A 20,505-nucleotide genomic window follows, 5' to 3' on the forward strand; every position below is an offset into this window, starting at 1 on the left:
GCCAATCGATCAATGTTATTTTATGTTGGGCTGGTTACAATCCTTTACTCCTGGAGCCTGTGTGTTTGGCCCCTTCTCCTTATCACCTCACAAGGCTGTTGTACCTTCCAATCAAGGCAAACCTCTTAGTGCAGTACTGAGTCACTGTGACATCAAACCAAGACCCCATCTACACATTAGATCCGATGGGCACTATTTCAAAGTATCCTGGACAATATTTATCCTTCAATCAGTATGACATAAACAGAGGATCTACTCATCATCCCGTTGTGGTTTGTGGGATCGAGCTGTGCTTATATTTGCTCTGACTTTCCTACGTTACACCTGTGACTGCATTCCAAAGTTCTTACTTAGCTGTAAAGCACCATGAGATGTCTGTAAAAAGTGCAATTTTAGTTCAGGTCTTTCAAGTCTTTTGTGTTAATTATTTTCACCCGATGGGCTGTGGCAAAACCCTTGCGTTATTTTTAGTTTTTTACCTGTTGGGTACAATTGCCTTCACGGGCCACTTCCTTTATCTCCCAGCTGTCTCTGAAATATTATGACACTCTCTCTTTACATTTCCAGTCGAATCTCACTGAATAGGCACTGCCTCCAAATGTTGTATATGTCTCCACCTCCTGGGCTAACCATGGATTTGTCAGTCCGGTGCTGTCATGCATCCTTGCTCCCATGCACACTCCAATTCAAGACTTTCTCTACAAACATATCTGGGAGTCAGGTTTATGCAACTGAAAAAAATAAATCTTCAAAGTTCAAATGTATCCAAAAAGGAAAATGTTTGCAGGGAGTCAGCAGCTAGTTCGTTCAAAGAGCTGATCGGCCTCTAGATGTCCTCTGTTTGATAGGGACAGGATTAGGCCATTTGGCCCATCAAACCTGTCCCACCATTCAATATACTCATGGCTAATTGAACACTTCAATGCCTATTGTTCACTCCATCATTATAACCGCGTACACCATTGACAATTGAAAATCTCTCAAACTCTAAGCTTCCACAGCCTTCGTGGGGTGGTGCATTTCAAAATTCAGAAGCCTCTGATTCAAACCATTTCTGCATATCTTGGTCCTAAGTGGCATCCCCCGTATTATAAAACTGTGCCCTCAGTTGAAGATTCCCTGACAAGAGGGAGCATCTTACCTGCATCCACTCTGTCTACCCCTGTAAGAAGTCTGAAGGTTTTAGAGAAATCACCTCTCAGTCTTTGAACTTGCAGAGAATGTGGAGCCAGCTTGCCCAGTCTCTCTTCAAAGGACAGTCCTGCCATTCCTGGGAGTAAATCTGGTGAACCTTTGCCGTGCTCCCTCTGTGGCAGTAATGTTTTTCCTGAAATTAGGAGGAAAACTTGCACACGGTCCTCGAGGTGTGCTCTAACAAAGTTTCAAACTCATCGAAGCAAGACTTTCCAACTCCTGAATTTAAATCTCCCTGCAACTGAGACTAATATTCTATTTGCCTTTATAATAACGTAGAACATAGAATACTATAGCAAATTACAGGCCCTTCGGCCTCGATGTGCTGGCCTTTTATCCTACTCTCAGATCAGACTAACCTACATACTCTTAATTGTACTAACTTCCATCTGCCTATCCAAGACTCACTTAAATGTCCCTAATGTCTCTGACTCTACTACCACTGCTGGCAGTGCATTCCACGCATCCATCACTCTCTGTGTCAAGAACCGACCTCTGACATCTCCCCTAAACCTTCCTCCAGTCACCTGAAAACTTTGCCCCCTCGTGATAGGCATTTCCACCCTGGGAAAATGTCTCTGGCTATGCACTTTATCTGTTCCTCTCAACATTTTACACACCTCTAGCAAGTCACCTCTCATCCTTCTTCGCTCCGATGAGAAAAGTCCTAACTCCCTCAACCTTTTTTCATAAGACATGCCCTCCAGTCCAGACCGCATCCTGGTAGATCTCCTCTGCATTCTCTCTAAAGCTTCCACATCCTTCCTATAATGAAGCGACCAGAACTGAACACAATAACTTGCTGCACCTTCATCTGAATCTTCGGTGATTTACTGACAAGAACATCTAAGTCCCTTAGTACATCTACACTTTCCAACCTCTTATCATTTATGAAATGATCTGCACATCTGATCCTCTGACCAAAGTGGATAACCTCACATTCTTCCATATCTGCCATCTTCTGGCCCAAGCAATAAGCCCATCTAAATCCTCCTGAAACCACTTTGCATCTTCCTCACAACCCACATTCCCAGTTAGCTTGGTATCATCTGCAAATCTGGTAATGTTGCGTTTGTCCCCCATGTCCAAAGCATTGATATATACTATGAACGGCTGGGGATCCAAATGCTGACCATTCGTCATAGACTGACAAAATGAAGAAGGACCATTTCTTGCTACTTTTTTTTCCTTTTAATCTCTTAGCCACATGTATTACCTCCTATTCCATTAATTTTGATTTTGTTAACCAAATTCCCTTAGAGAACCTGATCAAAAATCTCCTAAAAGTTCAAGTATTCAGTGGCCATCGATTTTGTGAGTAACACCCTCAAAAAGCTCCAAATTTGTCAAATGGTTTTCCATTTGCAAATTCATGCTGAACATGTCCAAACAGATCATTTTGATCCGAGTGTCCATTTATCATGTCCTTTCTGGTGGTTTCTAGCATCTTCCCTACTCCTAATGTAAGGCTGCCAAGTCTTTAGATTCCTGCTTGCTCTCTTATTCCTTTCATAAATATTAGCACTTCATCGTAAGATTTGACATTGTTCTGAAAGAAGTCGGTACATGAATAGAAAATGTTTATGGGTCAAATGCAGGCAAATAGGACTGGTTTAATTTGGGAAACTTGGTCAGCGTGGATGAGTTGGACAAAAGGGTCTGTTTCCATGCTGTATGACTCTATGACTCATTGACTCTATGAGTATTTGATTTGTTCATGGAACATGAACGTGCTTCCCAGACCAGCATTCATTTCCAGTCCCTAAATGCACTTGAAAAGATGATCAGTGGTTACTTTCTTGACCCAATGTAGCTGTGGAGGTTAGGTAGACCCATAGTGCTGATAGGAAAGGAGCTCCGGGATTTTGACCCAGCAACAGTGAAGGATCGGCAATATATTTCCAGATGCTGTGTGTGGACTTCAATTAGATTCCCTACAGTGTGGAAACAGGCCCTTTGGCCCAACAAGTCCACACCAGCCCTCCGAAGAGTAACCCACCCAGACCCATTTACCCCTGACTAATGCACCTATTGCTGTGGGCAATTTAGCATGGCCAATCTACCAGTCCTGCACATCTTTAGACTGTGGGAGGAAACCAGAGCACCTGGAGGAAACCCATGCAGACACAGGGAGAATGTGCAAGCTCCACACAGACAGTTGCCCAAGGCTGGAATCAAACCCAGGTCCCTGACACTGTGAGGTTGCCGTGCTAACCACTGAGCCACCGTGCCACCCCTAAGAGGGGACCACACCCTTAGAGGGGAATGTGAAGAGTGATGTTCCCATGCATCTATTGCACTTGTCCTTTGCGAGGGTCGGGATTGTGCTTTTGGAAGGGATTGTTGAAGGAGATGTTGTGAGAAGCAGACACTTTGCTTGTTTTTTCTTCTCCTTTGCATGAGGAACTGAGGTCAATCATACCATTGTCATAAGAGAGAGTGTTCTGTCCACAATTTCCAAACTAATATTCTAATGAATCTGGCCAGAAAAAGTTGAGATTACTACTGCAATGTTACTACACACTAGTCTTTTCAGCTGGTATTAATTTGCACAATAGGTTTGAAATCGAAAAGGTTGGGTTGGCAACAGCTGACGGCAAAGAGTTGGTCATTAATTGGCGACTTGGGGCCAGATTGGTGACAATGCCGGGATCTTACCAAGCCTGGCAGTGCCAAGCAGTACGCTGAGACGCCAAGAAAACCTCCTTTATTTCTCACCCTGTCCCTCAGAGATGCTCCTGCCATGGGGTCACAGTGATGGCCACTGGGCAGGTTACAGAGTAAATCCCACTTCACAACAGCGGCCTGGCCAGGCAGCTATGGTCAGAAATAGTCATCATAAGTTCACACGTCCTCTGAGGGAGCTTTCCATCTCAAGATGCCCTTACACTTTCTGGGCAGCAACGTCCCTCTCCCCCGACCCAATTCTCCCAGGGACAATGCTGCATACCCTCCCACCTTTCAATAAGATCACTTTTGGTCTGAACTCAATTTCCATAATAAGACAGACAAGACCAGTTCTGTCATTTCCTCTGGTTTTTCCTTCTGAGACAGACAGTAGATATCTGTGGGCGGCACGGTGGTGCAGTGGTTAGAACTGCTTCCTCACAGCACCAGGGACTGGGTTCAATTCCTGCCTTGGGCAACTATCTGTGTGGAGTTTGTACATTCTCCCCGTCTCTGCGTGGGTTTCCTCCCACAGTACAAAGATGTGCAGGTTAGGTGAATTGGCCATGCTAAATTGCCCGTAGTGTTAGGTGCATTAGTCAGGGATGAATGTAGGTGAATGGGTCTGGATGGGTTGCTCTTCGGAGGGTCGGTGTGGACTTGTTGGGCCGAAGTGCCTGTTTCCACACTGTAGGAAATCTAATCTCTAGTGGGATCTGGATCCACTTTTAATCCTGCCTTCCCAACCTTTTCCAATATTTTCAGATTCTGTATTATGATCCCAACTGTTCCCACTATCTTTTCCATACAATAAGTTCTGATTCAACTTGGGATAACATTCATTCTTCTAGCAGTGCAATTGGCTTCAGACCTGATCCTACGCACTGTCTCCCCTTCCCATCCTCCCTGAAGCTAGTCTACGTGGTTTTCGATACTTGTTTCTGCACTTATTTCACAGTTTGTGCTGGACTTTCGATTCCTCTTATCCTGAGGATAGTGTTAGTTTCCAAAGAAAGTGAGTGCCATCTTTGTAGTTCCAACAGTTTACTGGTCACCTGCCTAACTGATTAACTCACCCATTAACCATCCTTCCTTCGGTTTTGTGTATAACACTTGCTCAGCAAACTTTCCTTTGATCTTCTGTCTACTTGTGTTTTCTCAATTTTCTTCCCTACATTACAACAATGAATATACTTCAAACACACTTTACTGTTCACTATTTCAGGATAGTTTGAAGGGTACATGGTAGACTTTCTCACTGACTTCTCTTTATAGTTACTTGCTACTTTCTTCCTTCCTCGGTCACTGCATTAACAAATGATGTTCTTTTTAAGTTATTGCATTAACTTACTTCCATCACGTTTGGGTCTTCTTTCTCTCCCCCTCCGACCATCTGACTGACTCTTGCCTGGAGCCGTTCCTGAACATTTGCTTCCAAGGACTTTTCCAGATGGAAAAGCTAGTTTTTTAAAAAAAAGCAACAGTTGGAAATAAATAAGACCATGAGATCATAAGAAATAGGAGTGGAAATAAGGCCATTCGGCCCATTGACTCCAGTCCGCCATTCAATCATGGCTGATGGGCGTTTCAACGCCACCTCCCTGCACTCTCCCCATATCCCTTAATTCCTTGCGAGATTAAGAATTTATCAATCTCTGCCTTGAAGACATTTAACATCCCGTCCTCCACTGCACTCTGTGACGATGAATTCCCCAGGCACACCACTCTCTGGCTGAAGAAATGTCTCCTTATTTCCATTCTAAAGTAACCCCCTCTAATTCTAAGGCTGTGCTCACGGGTCCTAGTCTCCCCGTCTGACAGAAATAATTTTCCACCCTTTATAAGCCATGCATTATCTTGTAAGTTTCTATTAGATCTTCCCTCAACCTTCTAAACTCTAATGAATACAATCCCAGGATCCTCAGCTGTTCATCGTATGTTAGACCTACCATTCCAGAGATCATCCATGTGAATCTCCGCTGGACACGCTCCAGTGCCAGTATGTCCTTCCTGAGGTGTGGGGCGCAAAACTGGACACAGTATTCTAAATGGGGCCTAACCAGAGCTTTATAAAGTCTCAGTAGCGCATCACTTCTTTTACATTCCAACCCTCTTGAGATAGATGACAACCTTACATTTGCTTTCTTAACCATAGACTCAACTTGCAAGTCAACCTTTAGAGAATCCTGAACTAGCGCTCCCAGATCCCTTTGTACTTTGGCTTTATGAATTTTCTCACCGTTTATAAAATAGTCCATGTCTGTATTCTTTTTTCCAAAGTGCAAGACCTTGCATTTGCTCCCGTTGAATTTCATCATTCATTTCTTGGACTGATCTCCAAAACTGTCTAAATCTTTCTGCAGCCTCCCCACCTCCTCAGAACTACCTGCCTGTCCATCTAACTTCATATCATTGGTGAACTTCACCAGAATGCCACCAATCCCTTCATCCAGATCATTAATATATAAAGTAAATAGCTGCAGCCCCAACACTGGGGCTGCGGGACACTGCTTGTCACTATCTGCCATTCTGAAAAAGAACCTATTATCCCAAGTCTCTGCCTTCTGTCAGACAGCCAATCCTCAATCCATGCCAGTAGCTCACCTCGAACACCATGGACCCTCACCTTACTCAGCAGCCCTCCGCGAGGTACCTTATCCAAAGGCCTTTTGGAAGTCTAGGTAGATAATATCCACTAAGTTTCCCTGGTCTAACCTACTTCTTACCTCTTCAAAGAATTCTAACAGGTTTGTCAGGCACGACCTCCCCTTACTAAATCCAGGAATGAAATATATTCATCATTCTGGGCTTCATTTGTAGTTTACAGAGAGAGTTTTTGATTTTAGGAGAAAATAAGGATTGCAGATGCTGGAGATCAGAGTCAAAAATTGTGGCAGTCAGGCAGCATCCGAGGAGCAGGAGAGTCGATGTTTCGAGCATAAGCTCTTCAATTTTTGGTTTTGCTAACCAATATCCCTTGGTGAATCTTATCAAAAGCCTTCTAAATATCCAACTATTCAGTGACCATAGACTCCCATCAATCAATTTTGTTAGAAACAACCTCAAATTATTCCAAATCATAGAATCCCTACAGTGTGGAAGCTGGCCATTCAGCCCATTGAGTACACCCAGACTCACTCCCCCTATCCCATCCCTGTAACCCTGCATTTTCCATGACTCACCCACTAGCCTGCAAATTACTGAACACTATGAGCAATTTAGCATGGCCAATTCACCTAACTTACACATCTTTGGATTGTGGGAGGAAACTGGAGCACCCTGAGGAAACCCACACTGACACGAGGAGAATGTGAAAGCTCCACACAGACAGTCTCCTGAGGCTGGGTCTCTGGTGCTGTGAGGCAGCAATGCTAATCAACAAGCTACTGTTCTGATGATTCCATTCACAAATTCATGCTGAATATGTTCCGTCACATCATTTTGATCCAAGTGCCAATTTATCATGTCCTTTCTGGTAGTCTCTTGCATTTTCCCCGCTCCTGATGTAAGGCTGACAGATCTGTAGTTCCCTGCTTTCTCTCTTGCTCCTTTCCTAAGCACTAGGCTTCAACCAGTGGGTCTCGTTCACCACTTTGACTTTGTTTTTTTCTATCAGTCTTTGTTGATGCTCACTCTACTTCTGAGCATCAGCAACACTGATTTAAACATCCACCAGCATGTTTGACAGCTGCTCTGAAAGGTTAGCTATGTCAAGTAAGTGTCGGATTGTTAAAGAGTTAGGATGTCAGGTAGATAGGGTACAACATTGCCAGTAAAGCAGGGTGCCAGCTCAGTCGAGTACAACATTGCAGGTAGGTTAGGTAACCCAGTGCATTGGGTACCACATTGTCATTAAAGTAGAGTCAGGTGGGTAGGACACCAAATTGCCAGTAAAACATGGTGCCAGGTGGGTAGGACATCACATTGCCAGTAAAACATAGTGCCAGGTGGGTAGGACACCACATTGCCAGTAAAGTAGGATGGAGGGTGGGTAGGGTGCCACATTGCCAGTAAAGTAGGATGCAAGGTTGGTAGGGTGCAACATTGCCAGTAAAGTAGGATGGAGGGTGGGTAGGGTGCCACATTGCCAGTAAAGTAGGATGGAGAGTGGATAGGGTGCCACATTGCCAGTAAAGTAGGATGGAGAGTGGATAGGGTGCCATATTGCCAGTAAAGTAGGATGGAGGGTGGGTAGGGTGCCACATTGCCAGTAAAGTAGGATGGAGGGTGGGTAGGGTGCCACATTGCCAGTAAAGTAGGATGGAGGGTGGGTAGGGTGCCACATTGCCAGTAAAGTAGGATGGAGGGTGGGTAGGGTGCCACATTGCCAGTAAAGTAGGATGGAGGGTGGGTAGGGTGCCACATTGCCAGTAAAGTAGGATGGAGGGTGGGTAGGGTGCCACATTGCCAGTAAAGTAGGATGGAGGGTGGGTAGGGTGCCACATTGCCAGTAAAGTAGGATGGAGGGTGGGTAGGGTGCCACATTGCCAGTAAAGTAGGATGGAGGGTGGGTAGGGTGCCACATTGCCAGTAAAGTAGGATGGAGGGTGGGTAGGGTGCCACATTGCCAGTAAAGTAGGATGGAGGGTGGGTAGGGTGCCACATTGCCAGTAAAGTAGGATGGAGGGTGGGTAGGGTGCCACATTGCCAGTAAAGTAGGATGGAGGGTGGGTAGGGTGCAACATTGCCAGTAAATTAGAGTGTCAGGTGGATAGGGCGCCACATTGTCAGTAAAGTAGAATACAGGGTTGTAGGGTGCCAGCATCCAAGCACCAACTCTGTGAACAAAAGGCTCCATCCTTAGAGCAATATGATACTAATCCAGAGAACTCACTACATCATAGATTCAAACTTGACAGAAACATTGAGTTGAACGCTGCCATTTTCGCTGTATCTATTCCAACCCCCCCCCCCCCACTTTTTAAAAATCCTGTCTTTCAGTCGCGTTACAAGAGTATGCTTCCAAGAATTACTTGATGCAATTGAACGAGAATCACTCACCATGACTTGGCAGACCTCTGGCAGCTGCCTTTTCAAGCATACAGTTAACAGAGTTTGATGTCTCGAGTGTGTCGCAGCAATATTTTGGCATCAGCTAAACCTTTCTGGTTGGAGTACCTTTTAATATAAACTGTCATTCTGAAATAAATTTGCTTGAAATTTGCAAGTTAAATATTAAAGGAAACGCTGCTGTTTTGTTCTTTTTGTGCAATCAGTTTGCATTCCACCTGATCTGTAATGTTGCACTTTGACCAGCTGGTGGGGCTACAAACCACAGGCTCAGCATCACTGTGCCACTCAGATGCTGCATTAGGAACACAGTAAAGTAAATGTCAATTCTTGTCCAGAAAGATCCGCCAATGTGTCATGGCTTCTGCGTCCAGGAGGACATTTGGAACTGTTGTGGCAATACTCTTGTAATATAAGGGTTAGATGTGGATTGTATTGGACTATAAGATTCAGCAGATGTTTATTACAGTTCATGCCACACACATGTATTACAGTCATAGACACTTCTGTGTCTAGGCTAATATTATGCTACTCATCTATGAGCAGTGGTGTATTCCCTTTAGAGTGTCGTGCCTTGAGTCCCCCACATCAACATCCTGGGGGTTAGCATTTATCAGAACGTGAACTGGTCATGCCATATAAATGCTGTGGGCTACGAGAGCAGGCTTGGACTCTTGTTGTGAGTAACTCACCCCCTGATTTCCCAATGCCTGCCCACTGTCTACAAGGCATAAGTCAGAGTGTGTTGGAATATTCCCCATGTACCTGGATGGATGCAGCTACAATAATCATCCAGGACAAAGCAGCCCGCTTGATTGGCAGCACATCCGCAAACTTTCACTCCCTTCACCATTAATGCACGTGAGCAGCAGTGTGTGCTATCCACAAGATGCATGGCAGAAATTCATCGAGGCTCCTTAGACAGCACTTTCCAAAGCCATGATCACTTTCATCTAGAAGGACAAGGGCAGCAAATACATGGGAACACCAACCCCTACAAGTTCCTCTCTCAGCCACACACCAACCTGACTTGGAAATATTTTGCCATTCCTTCTCTGTCGCTGGGTCAAAATCCTGGAATTCCTTCCTCAATAATGTGGATCTACCTACGGCAAATGGACTGCAGCAGTTCACAAATGTAGCTCACCACCATCTTCTCAAGGGCAGCTAATAATGATTGATAAATGTTGGCCTAGCCAGTAAAGACCACATCCCTTGAATTAATATGAAATAAAATTGGCCCAAGTTAACAGCCATGACCTTTTATCCTCATGTTAAGTGTTTTTAAATGCTTTCTTGCACAGTGATGGTATTAAGAGCATGTTTTTTAAAGATATGCTGCATGTTAGCTTATAGGCATAACACAACAGCTTATGGTAATTTAAATAGAATACAGAGACAGAACTTGCTGGCAAGACTCAGCAGATCAGGCAGCATTTGTGGGGAGAAAGCAGAGTTAATAAACAGCATACAGTAATTAATGTCCATCCTTTATGGAGTGTTATACCACCAATTGTCTCTCTCTATTGAGAGGGCAGTTTTTGGTTCAGTAGAACTATTTTGTCATAGATTCTGGATCAGTGGTGCTGGAAGAGCACAGCAATTCAGGCAGCATCCGAGGACAGGCAAAATCGACGTTTTGGGGAAAAGCCCTTCATCAGGAATAAAGGCAGAGAGCCTGAAGCGTGGAGAGATAAGCTAGAGGAGGGTGGGGGTGGGGAGAGAGTGGCATAGAGTACAATAGGTCAGTGGGGGAGGAGATGAAGGTGATAGGTCAGGGAGGAGAGGGTGGAGTGGATAGGTGGAAAAGGAGCTGGGCAGGTCGGACAAGTCCGGACAGGTCAAGGGGACAGTGCGGAGCTGCAAGTTTGAAACTAGGATGAGGTGGGGGAAGGGGAAATGAGGAAACTGTTGAAGTCCACATTGATGCCCTGGGGTTGAAGTGTTCCGAGGCGGAAGATGAGGCGTTCTTCCTCCAGGCGTCTGGTGGTGAGGGAGCGGCGGTGGAGGAGGCCCAGCACCTCCATATCCTCGGCAGAGTGGGAGGGGGAGTTGAAATGTTGAGCCACTGGGCGATTTGGTTGATTGGTGCGGATGTCTCGGAGATGTTCCCTAAAGCGCTCTGCTAGGAGGTGCCCAGTCTCCCCAATGTAGAGGAGACCGCATCGGGAGCAACGGATACAATAGATGATATTAGTGGATGTGCAGGTAAAACTTTGATGGATGTGGAAAGCTCCTTTGGGGCCTTGGATAGAGGTGAGGGAGGAGGTGTGAGCGCAGATTTTACAGTTCCTGCGGTGGCAGGGGAAAGTGCCAGGATGGGAGGGTGGGTCGTAGGGGGGCGTGGACCTGACCAGGTAGTCACGGAGGGAACGGTCTTTGCGGAAGGCGGAGAGGGGTGGGGAGGGAAATATATCCCTGGTGGTGGGGTCTGTTTGGAGGTGGCGGAAATGTCGGCGGATGATTTGGTTTATGCGAAGGTTGGTAGGATGGAAGGTGAGCACCAGGGGCGTTCTGTCCTTGTTGTGGTTGGAGGGGTTGGGTCTGAGGGCGGAGGTGCGGGATGTGGATCAGATGCGTTGGAGGGCATCTTTAACCACGTGGGAAGGGAAATTGCGGTCTCTAAAGAAGGAGGCCATCTGGTGTGTTCTATGGTGGAACCGCTCCTCCTGGGAGCAGATACGGCGGAGGCGGAGGAATTGGGAATACGGGATGGCATTTTTGCAAGAGGTAGGGTGGGAAGAGGTGTAATCCAGGTAGCTGTGGGAGTCGGTGGGTTTGTAGAAGATGTCAGTGTCAAGTCGGTTGTCACTGATGGAGATGGAGAGGTCCGGGAAGGGGAGGGAGGTGTCAGAGATGGCCCAGGTAAATTTAAGGTCAGGGTGGAATGTGTTGGTGAAGTTGATGAATTGCTCAACCTCCTCGCGGGAGCACGAGGTGGCGCCAATGCAGTCATCAATGTAGCGGAGGAAGAGGTGGGGAGTGGTGCCGGTGTAATTACGGAAGATCAACTGCTCTACGTAGCCAACAAAGAGACAGGCATAGCTGGGGCCCATACGTGTGCCCATGGCTACACCTTTGGTCTGGAGGAAGTGGGAGGATTCAAAGGAGAAATTGTTAAGGGTGAGGACCAGTTCGGCCAAACGAATGAGAGTGTCGGTGGAGGGGTACTGTTGGGAATGTCTGGAGAGGAAAAAACGGAGGGCTTGGAGGCCCTGGTCATGGCGGATGGAGGTGTAGAGGGATTGGATATCCATGGTGAGCTTTCCACATCCATCAAAGTTTTACCTGCACATCCACTAATATCATCTATTGTATCCGTTGCTCCCGATGCGGTCTCCTCTACATTGGGGAGACTGGGCGCCTCCTAGCAGAGCGCTTTAGGGAACATCTCCGAGACACCCGCACCAATCAACCAAATCGCCCAGTGGCTCAACATTTCAACTCCCCTCCCACTCTGCCGAGGACATGGAGGTGCTGGGCCTCCTCCACCGCCGCTCCCTCACCACCAGACGCCTGGAGGAAGAACGCCTCATCTTCCGCCTCGGAACACTTCAACCCCAGGGCATCAATGTGGACTTCAACAGTTTCCTCATTTCCCCTTCCCCCACCTCATCCTAGTTTCAAACTTGCAGCTCCGCACTGTCCCCTTGACCTGTCCGGACTTGTCCGACCTGCCCAGCTCCTTTTCCACCTATCCACTCCACCCTCTCCTCCCTGACCTATCACCTTCATCTCCTCCCCCACTGACCTATTGTACTCTATGCCACTCTCTCCCCACCCCCACCCTCCTCTAGCTTATCTCTCCACGCTTCAGGCTCTCTGCCTTTATTCCTGATGAAGGGCTTTTCCCCAAAACGTCGATTTTGCCTGTCCTCGGATGCTGCCTGAATTGCTGTGCTCTTCCAGCACCACTGATCCAGAATCTGGTTTCCAGCATCTGCAGTAATTGTTTTTACCTATTTTGTCATAGAGCCATGTACAGTATGGAAACAGACCATTTGGTCCAACCCATCCATGCTGACCAGATATCCCAACCCAATCTAGTCTCACCTGCCAGCACCCAGCCCATATCCCTCCAATCCCTTCCTATTCATATACCCATCCAAATGCCTCTTAAATGTTGCAATTGTACCAGCCTCCATCACATCCCATACATGTACCACCTCTGTGTGAAAATGTTGCCACTTAGGTCTCTTTTATATTTTTCCCCTCTCACCTAAAGCTATGCCCTCTAGTTCTGGGCTCCCCACACCAGGGAAAAGACTTTGTCTATTTACCCTATCCATGCCCCTCATGATTTTAAATCTCTATAAGATCACCCCTCAGCCTCCAACGCTCCAGGGAAAACAGCCCCAGCCTATTCAACCTCTCCCTATAGCTCAAATCCTCCAAACCCTGGCAACATCCTTGTAAATCTTTTCTGAACCCTTTTGAGTTTCAGAAAATCCTTCTGATAAAAAGGAGACCAGAATTGCATGCAGTATTCCAACAGTGGTTTAACCAATGTCCTGTACAGCTGCAACATGACCTCCCAACTCCTGTACTCAATATTCTGAACAATAAAAGAAAGCATATCAAACGCCTTCTTCACTGTCCTATCTACCTGCGACTTTACTTTCAAGGAGCTATGAACCTGCACTCCAAGGTCTCTTTGTTCAGCAACACTCCCTAGGACCTTACCATTAAGTGTATAAGTCCTGCTAAGATTTGCTTTCCCAAAATGCAGTGCCTCGCATTTATCTGAATTAAACTCCATCTGCCACTTCTCAGCCCATTGGCCCATCTGGTCAAGATTCAACTTGACTATTTAAAGAACAACCTCAATTATCAGTGGACAAGTGGTGTACCACAAGGATCGGTGCTAGGTCCACTTTTCGTCATTTATATAAATGAATTGGATGTGAACATAAGTGGTATAATTAGTCAGTTTGCAGATGACACCAAACTAGAGGTGTAGTGGAAGTGAAGAACGTTACCTCAGATTACAACGGGATCTTGATCCTGCTGTTAGAGCGCACAGCTCAGGCTTGCACATGTTGTTCTTGTTTGTCCACGAGGAGAATAAGTATCGGAGAATGTTTTTATAAAAAGTGAAGATTTAACTCTAACGTCACCTCTTGAGTAAATATTTGAAATTAATTACTCATTAAAGCATACTTGTATGTACAGGGACCTTAAGATCTTGTTCGGATGATTCAAAATTCGGATAATTGATACTCGAATAACCGAGGTTATTCTGTATTGTATTTGCAGCCATTTGGAAATCAGTCTTACTGTGTAGAAGTTACTAGTTACTGTGATAACACAGCAATAATGAACCAAATCCCTGCGAGTGAATACAATTCTGATAGTTGAGATAAGAATGAGTTTTGCAGTTCTCTCAAACCTATATTAATATCTATTATTTACGTGTTATTTAGGGTTTACCAATATTTACTATCCATGCTACTTAACTGTGATCTGCCTGTATGGCTCGCAAGACAAAGCTTTTCACTGTGCCTCAGTACACCTGACAATAAATTCAATTCATTTCAAATCAATTTAATTACTCAAACCAGAATTGTTATTAAAAGGTTTTGAAGAAGCATCGGTCGACTCTAAATGTCAACTCTGTTTCTCTCTCCACAGATGCTGCCAGACCTGCTGAGTTTTTCCAGCCATTTCTGTTTTTAAAAGGCTTTGGAGGTCACGCCCCTTTTTTTTACCCGTCATTGGTTCCCACGTAGCCCATGATTGTTGAGTATTCACACATCCACCCTCAAGGTGCTCCTCGGTGATGCCTCTCAACCTAGTACTGAATTCACATCATAGAATCCCGACAGTGCAGAATGAGGCCATTCGGATCATTGAGTCTGAACCCACCCTCCGAAGAGCATCCCTCCTGGACCCCAACCATATCACCCACATTGCCCACTTTCCCATGGCCAATCCACTGAACCCACACATCTTTGGACCATGGGAGCAAAGCTGTGAGCATCCGGCAGAAACGGGGAAACATGCAAACTCCACACCGATAGCCACCCAAGTCTGGAATCGAACCTGGATCTCCCTGCACTGTAAAGGCAGCAGTGTTAACCGCTGAGCTACTCTGCCACCCACACTGCCAAATACAGAACAGCAAGGTCACAATTTTAGTAATTGCAGAGCAGTTTTACTAGGTAAATGTGAATACTAGTTTTTATTTGGTTGGATATTGTCTCTGGTCCTGACACCATCAAATTACAGACCAAAATAATATTGAAACCTGAGAGTACAGGATTGGATGCTGATTTATGCTGTTTGCCTGTGCAATGCACTAAAATTGTTGGTCAATCATTTACAATACTCAATAGATAGATCCATTCATTTGCTTTCAACTAAGTGGACGCCTTATCTCTGTTTACTTTACCATCCGCTGTGTTTACCCTTTGGTATGATTCACTCAGCACTGTCACTGTGAGGTTTGATGACAACGGATTAGCATCCCTGCTTCAGAGCCACAAACTCCAGGTTGAAGTCCCACTCAAGCACTTGCTAGTCAAGGAACGTGTATTGAGCATCCTTTCCTAATCCTTCCAGCATACAAGTTGCAAGAGTGGGAGATGTTCCTGATGAGCCATGTGATGGAAAGAACATGGAAGCCTCTTCATAGCCCCAGACAACAATTTTTATGTGAAAATGGGAGCTGTTACACTGACGTGGACTCCCCAAGTGAACTGATACACTCAGTTCACCATGCCACATAAATTGCTCCATTTGTGTCTCAATTTCCTGTAATAGAGCTCAGAAGCAGACCCTTTGGTCCAACTCATCCATGCCGACCAGGTTTCCCAAACTAAACTAGTCCCATTTACCTACATTTGGTCCATATCCCTCTAAACTTTTCCTATTCATGTACCTGTCCAAACATCTTTTCAATGCTGTAATTGTATCTGCACCTACCACTTCCTCAGGTAGTTCATTCCACATAAGAATCACCTTCTGTGTAAAAAAGATTTTATAAGCCTCTTTAACGTCACCCCTCAACACCCTATGCTCCAGGAATGAAGAAGGGCTTATGTCCGAAACATCGATTCTCCTGCTCCTTGGATGCTGCCTGACCTGCTGCGCTTTTCCAGCAACACATTTTTTGGCTCTGATCTCCAGCATCTGCAGTCCTCACTTTCTACTATACTCACAGGTCTGAGCAATGAAGGCAAGCATGCTAAATGCCTTCTTAACCACCCTGTCTATTTGTGATGCAACTTTCAAAAAATCATGTACCTAGATCCCTAGATCTCTCTGTTCAACAATACTGCCCAGGGCTCTACCATTAACTGTATAGGTCCTGCCCTTGTTTGTTGTACCAAAATGCAATACCTTGCATTTATACAAATTAAACTCCATCTGCCACTTTTCAGCCCATTGGCCCAACTAATCATGAGGTCTTTGTAATCTTAGATAACCTTCATTGTCGACTATAACACCAATTTTTGTGTCATCTGCAAACTTATCAACTATACTTCCTTAAATTCTTACCCAAATCATTGGTATAAATTACAAACTAAAGTGGACACAGCCCTAGTCCCTGTTGACCACCGCTGGTCACAGGCCTCCAGTCCGAGAAACAACCTTCTACCACCACCCTCTGTCTCGTGCCGTCAAACCGATTTTGTTTACTCCTGGTTGAATTAGATTACATTACAGTGTGGAAACAGGCCCTTCGGCCCAACAAGTCCACTCCGACCCGCCGAAGCGAAACCCACCCATACCCCTACATTTACCCTTACCTAACACTACGGGCAATTTAGCATGGCCAATTCACCTGGCCCTGCACATGTTTGTGACTGTGGGAGGAAACCGGAGCACCCGGAGGAAACCCACGCAGACACGGGGAGAACGTGCAAACTCCACACAGTCAGTCGCCTGAGGCGGGAATTGAACCCGGGTCTCTGGCGCTGCGAGGCAGCAGTGCTAACCACTGCGCCACCGTGGTTCTGAAAGGTCTGGATTCATGATCGTTGTCACACACAGGATCAAGTTCACAAGAAATTCTGGAGATTTGTATTTAGAATACAAATCCAAAAGATGCTCAGTAGACCTTCCTTGGTCATCATTCTGTCACACAGGAAGAAATCAGTCACTTCCCTTCGCCTGCACTTCCCCTCCGATATACAAGCACTGGTCCTTCAGTGAGGAATCCCCTTTGGTATGTGTCTTGTCATTCCATTTGTAAAATGCAGGTCAGCCTCAGGGCTGAAGTGTTCATTGATGTGATGTTCTGTCCCACAGGGAAAAAGAACAAATTGCGGGTTTACTACCTGTCATGGCTCAGAAACAAGATTTTGCGCAATGATCCGGAAGTAGAGAAAAAGCACGGCTGGGTCTCAGTTGGAGATTTGGAAGGCTGTGTTCACTATAAAGTTGGTAAGTATTGCATTCTTGGAAAGTAGAACATGGCTGATCTAAAATGTCTTTGTAAAGGATTGTTGTATTTTCTCTTTTTGAGATGTGATGCTGTGTATCCTAAATCCAGAAATACAAATTGTACTAAGTGGACCTCTGTACAACCATTGCTGGCTGTGACTGGTAGAAATGGGTTCAAAGTATGAAAAGCTTTGCTTTTGTCATGCTTAATTCATGCAAAGAACAACATTGCATACAGGGGTCAGTTAGCTGGTCAGCTGGTTTGTCATGCAGAGTGATGCCAACAGTGTGAGTTCAATTCCTGCACTGGCTGAGATTGCCATGAAGAATCCCACCTCCTCAACATCTCCCCTCACCCAAGGCATGATGACCCTCAAGTTAAACTAGCACTAGTTGTGTCTCTGCTGTGAAAAAGCAGTTTACCTCATCACTACATTTTAATACTCTCTGGTTTGCACTCTGGTATTCACCACACTGGCTTTAATGGTACAATGATGGGAAAATTATTTCAAGAGCACTTTTAATACCACACGTTACTCTTGATGGTACTGCTCGAGCAGATGACAGAAACAGATTCACAAGCAATTTTCGAAGGGGAGCTGGCTATACACTTCCAAAAGAATCTTCTTCAGGGCTCTGAGAGAGACCTAGGTTGGTGGGAGTAGCCTGAACAGTTACAGCCCTGACGTAGGGTGGTTTCCTCATCACACTAGCTCACTAGGAAAGCTATTCAATCGGTGCCAGGCCCCACCTCCAGGCCTGCAACATTTTCCTTCAAGTGATTATTCAAATTCCCACAGTTGAGTTTGCCGATAAGATCATGAATTCTGAATCATAGCAAACTCACTTGGCAAATGAGTTTTCCTTCATGTCACCTTTGCCATTCAGGTTAGATTTGTATCTCTTTCTAAGAGCTGGCACAGGCACATTGGACTCACTTGGTTATCTTTGGTGCCGCACGATTCTGATCCAAAGCCAAATGCATTTCAAGAGGCCAAGAATATAACAGCAGAGATATACTGCTGAGGCTGTATCAGGCTCTGGTCAGATCGCATTTGGAATACTGTGAGCAGTTTTGGGCCACATATCTGAGGAAGGATGTGCTGGCATAGGAAGGGTCCAGAGGGGGTTTACAAGAACGATCTCTGGGATGAAGGGCTTGTCATATGAGGAGCAGTTGAGGACTCTGGGTCTATATCCAATGTTGTTTAGAAGGATAAGGAGTATCTGATTGAAGTGAGAGGCCTGGATAGAATGGAGGGAGTGAAGATGTTTCCAGTAGTGGGAGAGACGAGGACCTAAAGGCTCAGCTTCAAAGTGAAGGGATGACACCAAAATTGATGGTATAGTGGACAGTGAAGATTACAAAGCGATCTTGATCAGTTGGGTCATTAGGCTGAGGAATAGCAGATTGAGTTTAATTTGGATAAATGCGAGGTATTGCATTTTGGTAAAACAAACAAGGACAGGACATATATACAATTAATGGTAGCTTAGGAGTTTAGAACAGGACGTCATGTTGAGGTTATTGGTGAGGCCTCTTCTGCGGTATGGTGTGCAGTTTTGGTCACCCTGCTCTGGGAAGGATATTATTAAATTAGAGAGGGTTCAGAAAAGATTTACCAGGATGTTGCTGGGAATGAAAAGTTTGAGTTATAAATGTAGTTCAGTAGGCTGGATATTTTTCACTGGAGTGTAGGAGGTTGGGAGGGGGTTGACCTTCTAGAGGCTTAGAGAATCATGAGGGGCATAGATAAGGCCACTATCAAGGGTCTTTTCCTGAGTTCAAAACTAGGGGAAATATTTTTAAGGTGAGAGAGAAAAGTTTAAAAAGGTCATGGGGGTGACTTTTTACACAAAGGTTGGCTCGTTATGTGAATGAATTACCAGAGGAAGTGGTGAATGCAGGCACAATTACAACATTTAAAAGACATATGGACAAGTTTAGGAATGGTTCAGAAGGATATGGGCCAAACTTAGGCAAATGGGACTAGTTTAGTTTGGGACCATGGTCAGCATGGATTAGTTGGACTGAAGGGTTTATTTCCATGCTGGATGACTCTGTAGCTCTATAGATTTGAGGAGGACATTCTTCAGCCAGAAGGTGGTGAATCTGTGGAACTCATTGCCGCAGAGGGCTGTGGAACACAAGTCATTAAGTGTATTTAAGACAGAGGTAGATAGGTTCTTAATTTGTCAGGGGATCGAGGTTTGTAATGTGGAGGCAGGAAAATGCGGCTGAAAACATAACAGCCATGATCGAATGGTTGCTCCTATGTCTCTGGTCTTATGGTGTATGCAGCAGTGAGTTCACTAATAATGGCTTAGAAATCTGAACAATTCAATATGAAACATTCCTTCTACTTTGGGAATATACCACCTACCCTGTTGGATAGGGCGAGCTCATCAGTGCATTTTCAAAGTGCAGAAACTGTCTGGCATGGTACTTGCCTGAATCCTGTTTGAGAAATTAGTTTAGTGACTGGCTGCAGCATTGACCACAGGTGTGCTGAGCATGAATTCCCAAAAAAAGCTGAATTCCAATGAAGTGTCATTGAGCAAATGAATTAAAAACAGAGAAAGCTGCAGAAACTCAACATTGGTATGGCATTCATCTGTGGAGAGAAAACAGAGTGAATATTTCAGGCCCAGTGTCCCTTCTTTAGAACTGATGATAGCAAGGAAAAGGTTGGTATATGTACTGAAAATAGGGGTGTGGAGGGGAGGGACTAAACAATAGAGCCCAGAGAGAGAGAGAGAGAGAGAGAGAGAAAACAGCACTGAGGCAGACAAAGGAATGGATAATGTTGAGCCAGGGAGAAAGAAAAGCAGCTATTGAGGACCATTAGTGGCTGACAATGGGTTGGGTGTTGCAGCAGCGCACATGATGTCCAGCCCATGTGATGTTCACGCCTGCTATGTAAGGATTCACGTAAGGACATGGAAGAAGATGCTGAAGCCCTAAAATTATTGAACATTGAGTTCGAGCGGAAAATGATGTGCTGTTCTTTCAGGTTATGCTGGGCTTCGCTGGAGCACTGCAGCAAGCCTGAGACAGAGATTTGCCAGGGAACACGGTTGAATTGACAGGCTCATTAAATAAGTACCTCATAGCAAAGACACTCAGCAGGTCTGGAAACACTTGTGGAGAGAGAAATAGAGTTAATGTTTCAAGTCCAGAGTCATACTAGACTCAAAAGGTTAATTTGGGGGGCAACGCAGTGGCTCAGTGGTTAACATTGCTGC

At 45.3% G+C, this 20,505-nt stretch overlaps 1 protein-coding gene across 6 annotated transcripts in view; it reads left to right on the top strand.

Annotated features, from left to right (window-relative positions):
• LOC122557427 (mitogen-activated protein kinase kinase kinase kinase 4) overlaps window positions 1-20,505 on the top strand; it is a 317,468-nt gene that overhangs the window by 267,934 nt on the left and 29,029 nt on the right. For all 6 annotated transcript variants that reach the window (XM_043705152.2, XM_043705149.2, XM_043705150.2 and 3 more), the window contains one exon: window positions 17,125-17,259. In XM_043705152.2, coding sequence (XP_043561087.2) covers window positions 17,125-17,259 — 135 coding nt within the window. The remainder of the gene's footprint in view (window positions 1-17,124; window positions 17,260-20,505) is intronic.

Source organism: Chiloscyllium plagiosum, unplaced genomic scaffold (assembly GCF_037043375.1).
Source record: "Chiloscyllium plagiosum isolate Xiang-an unplaced genomic scaffold, Cpla_swu_hap1 HiC_scaffold_11, whole genome shotgun sequence".
Lineage (NCBI taxonomy): Eukaryota > Metazoa > Chordata > Chondrichthyes > Orectolobiformes > Hemiscylliidae > Chiloscyllium > Chiloscyllium plagiosum.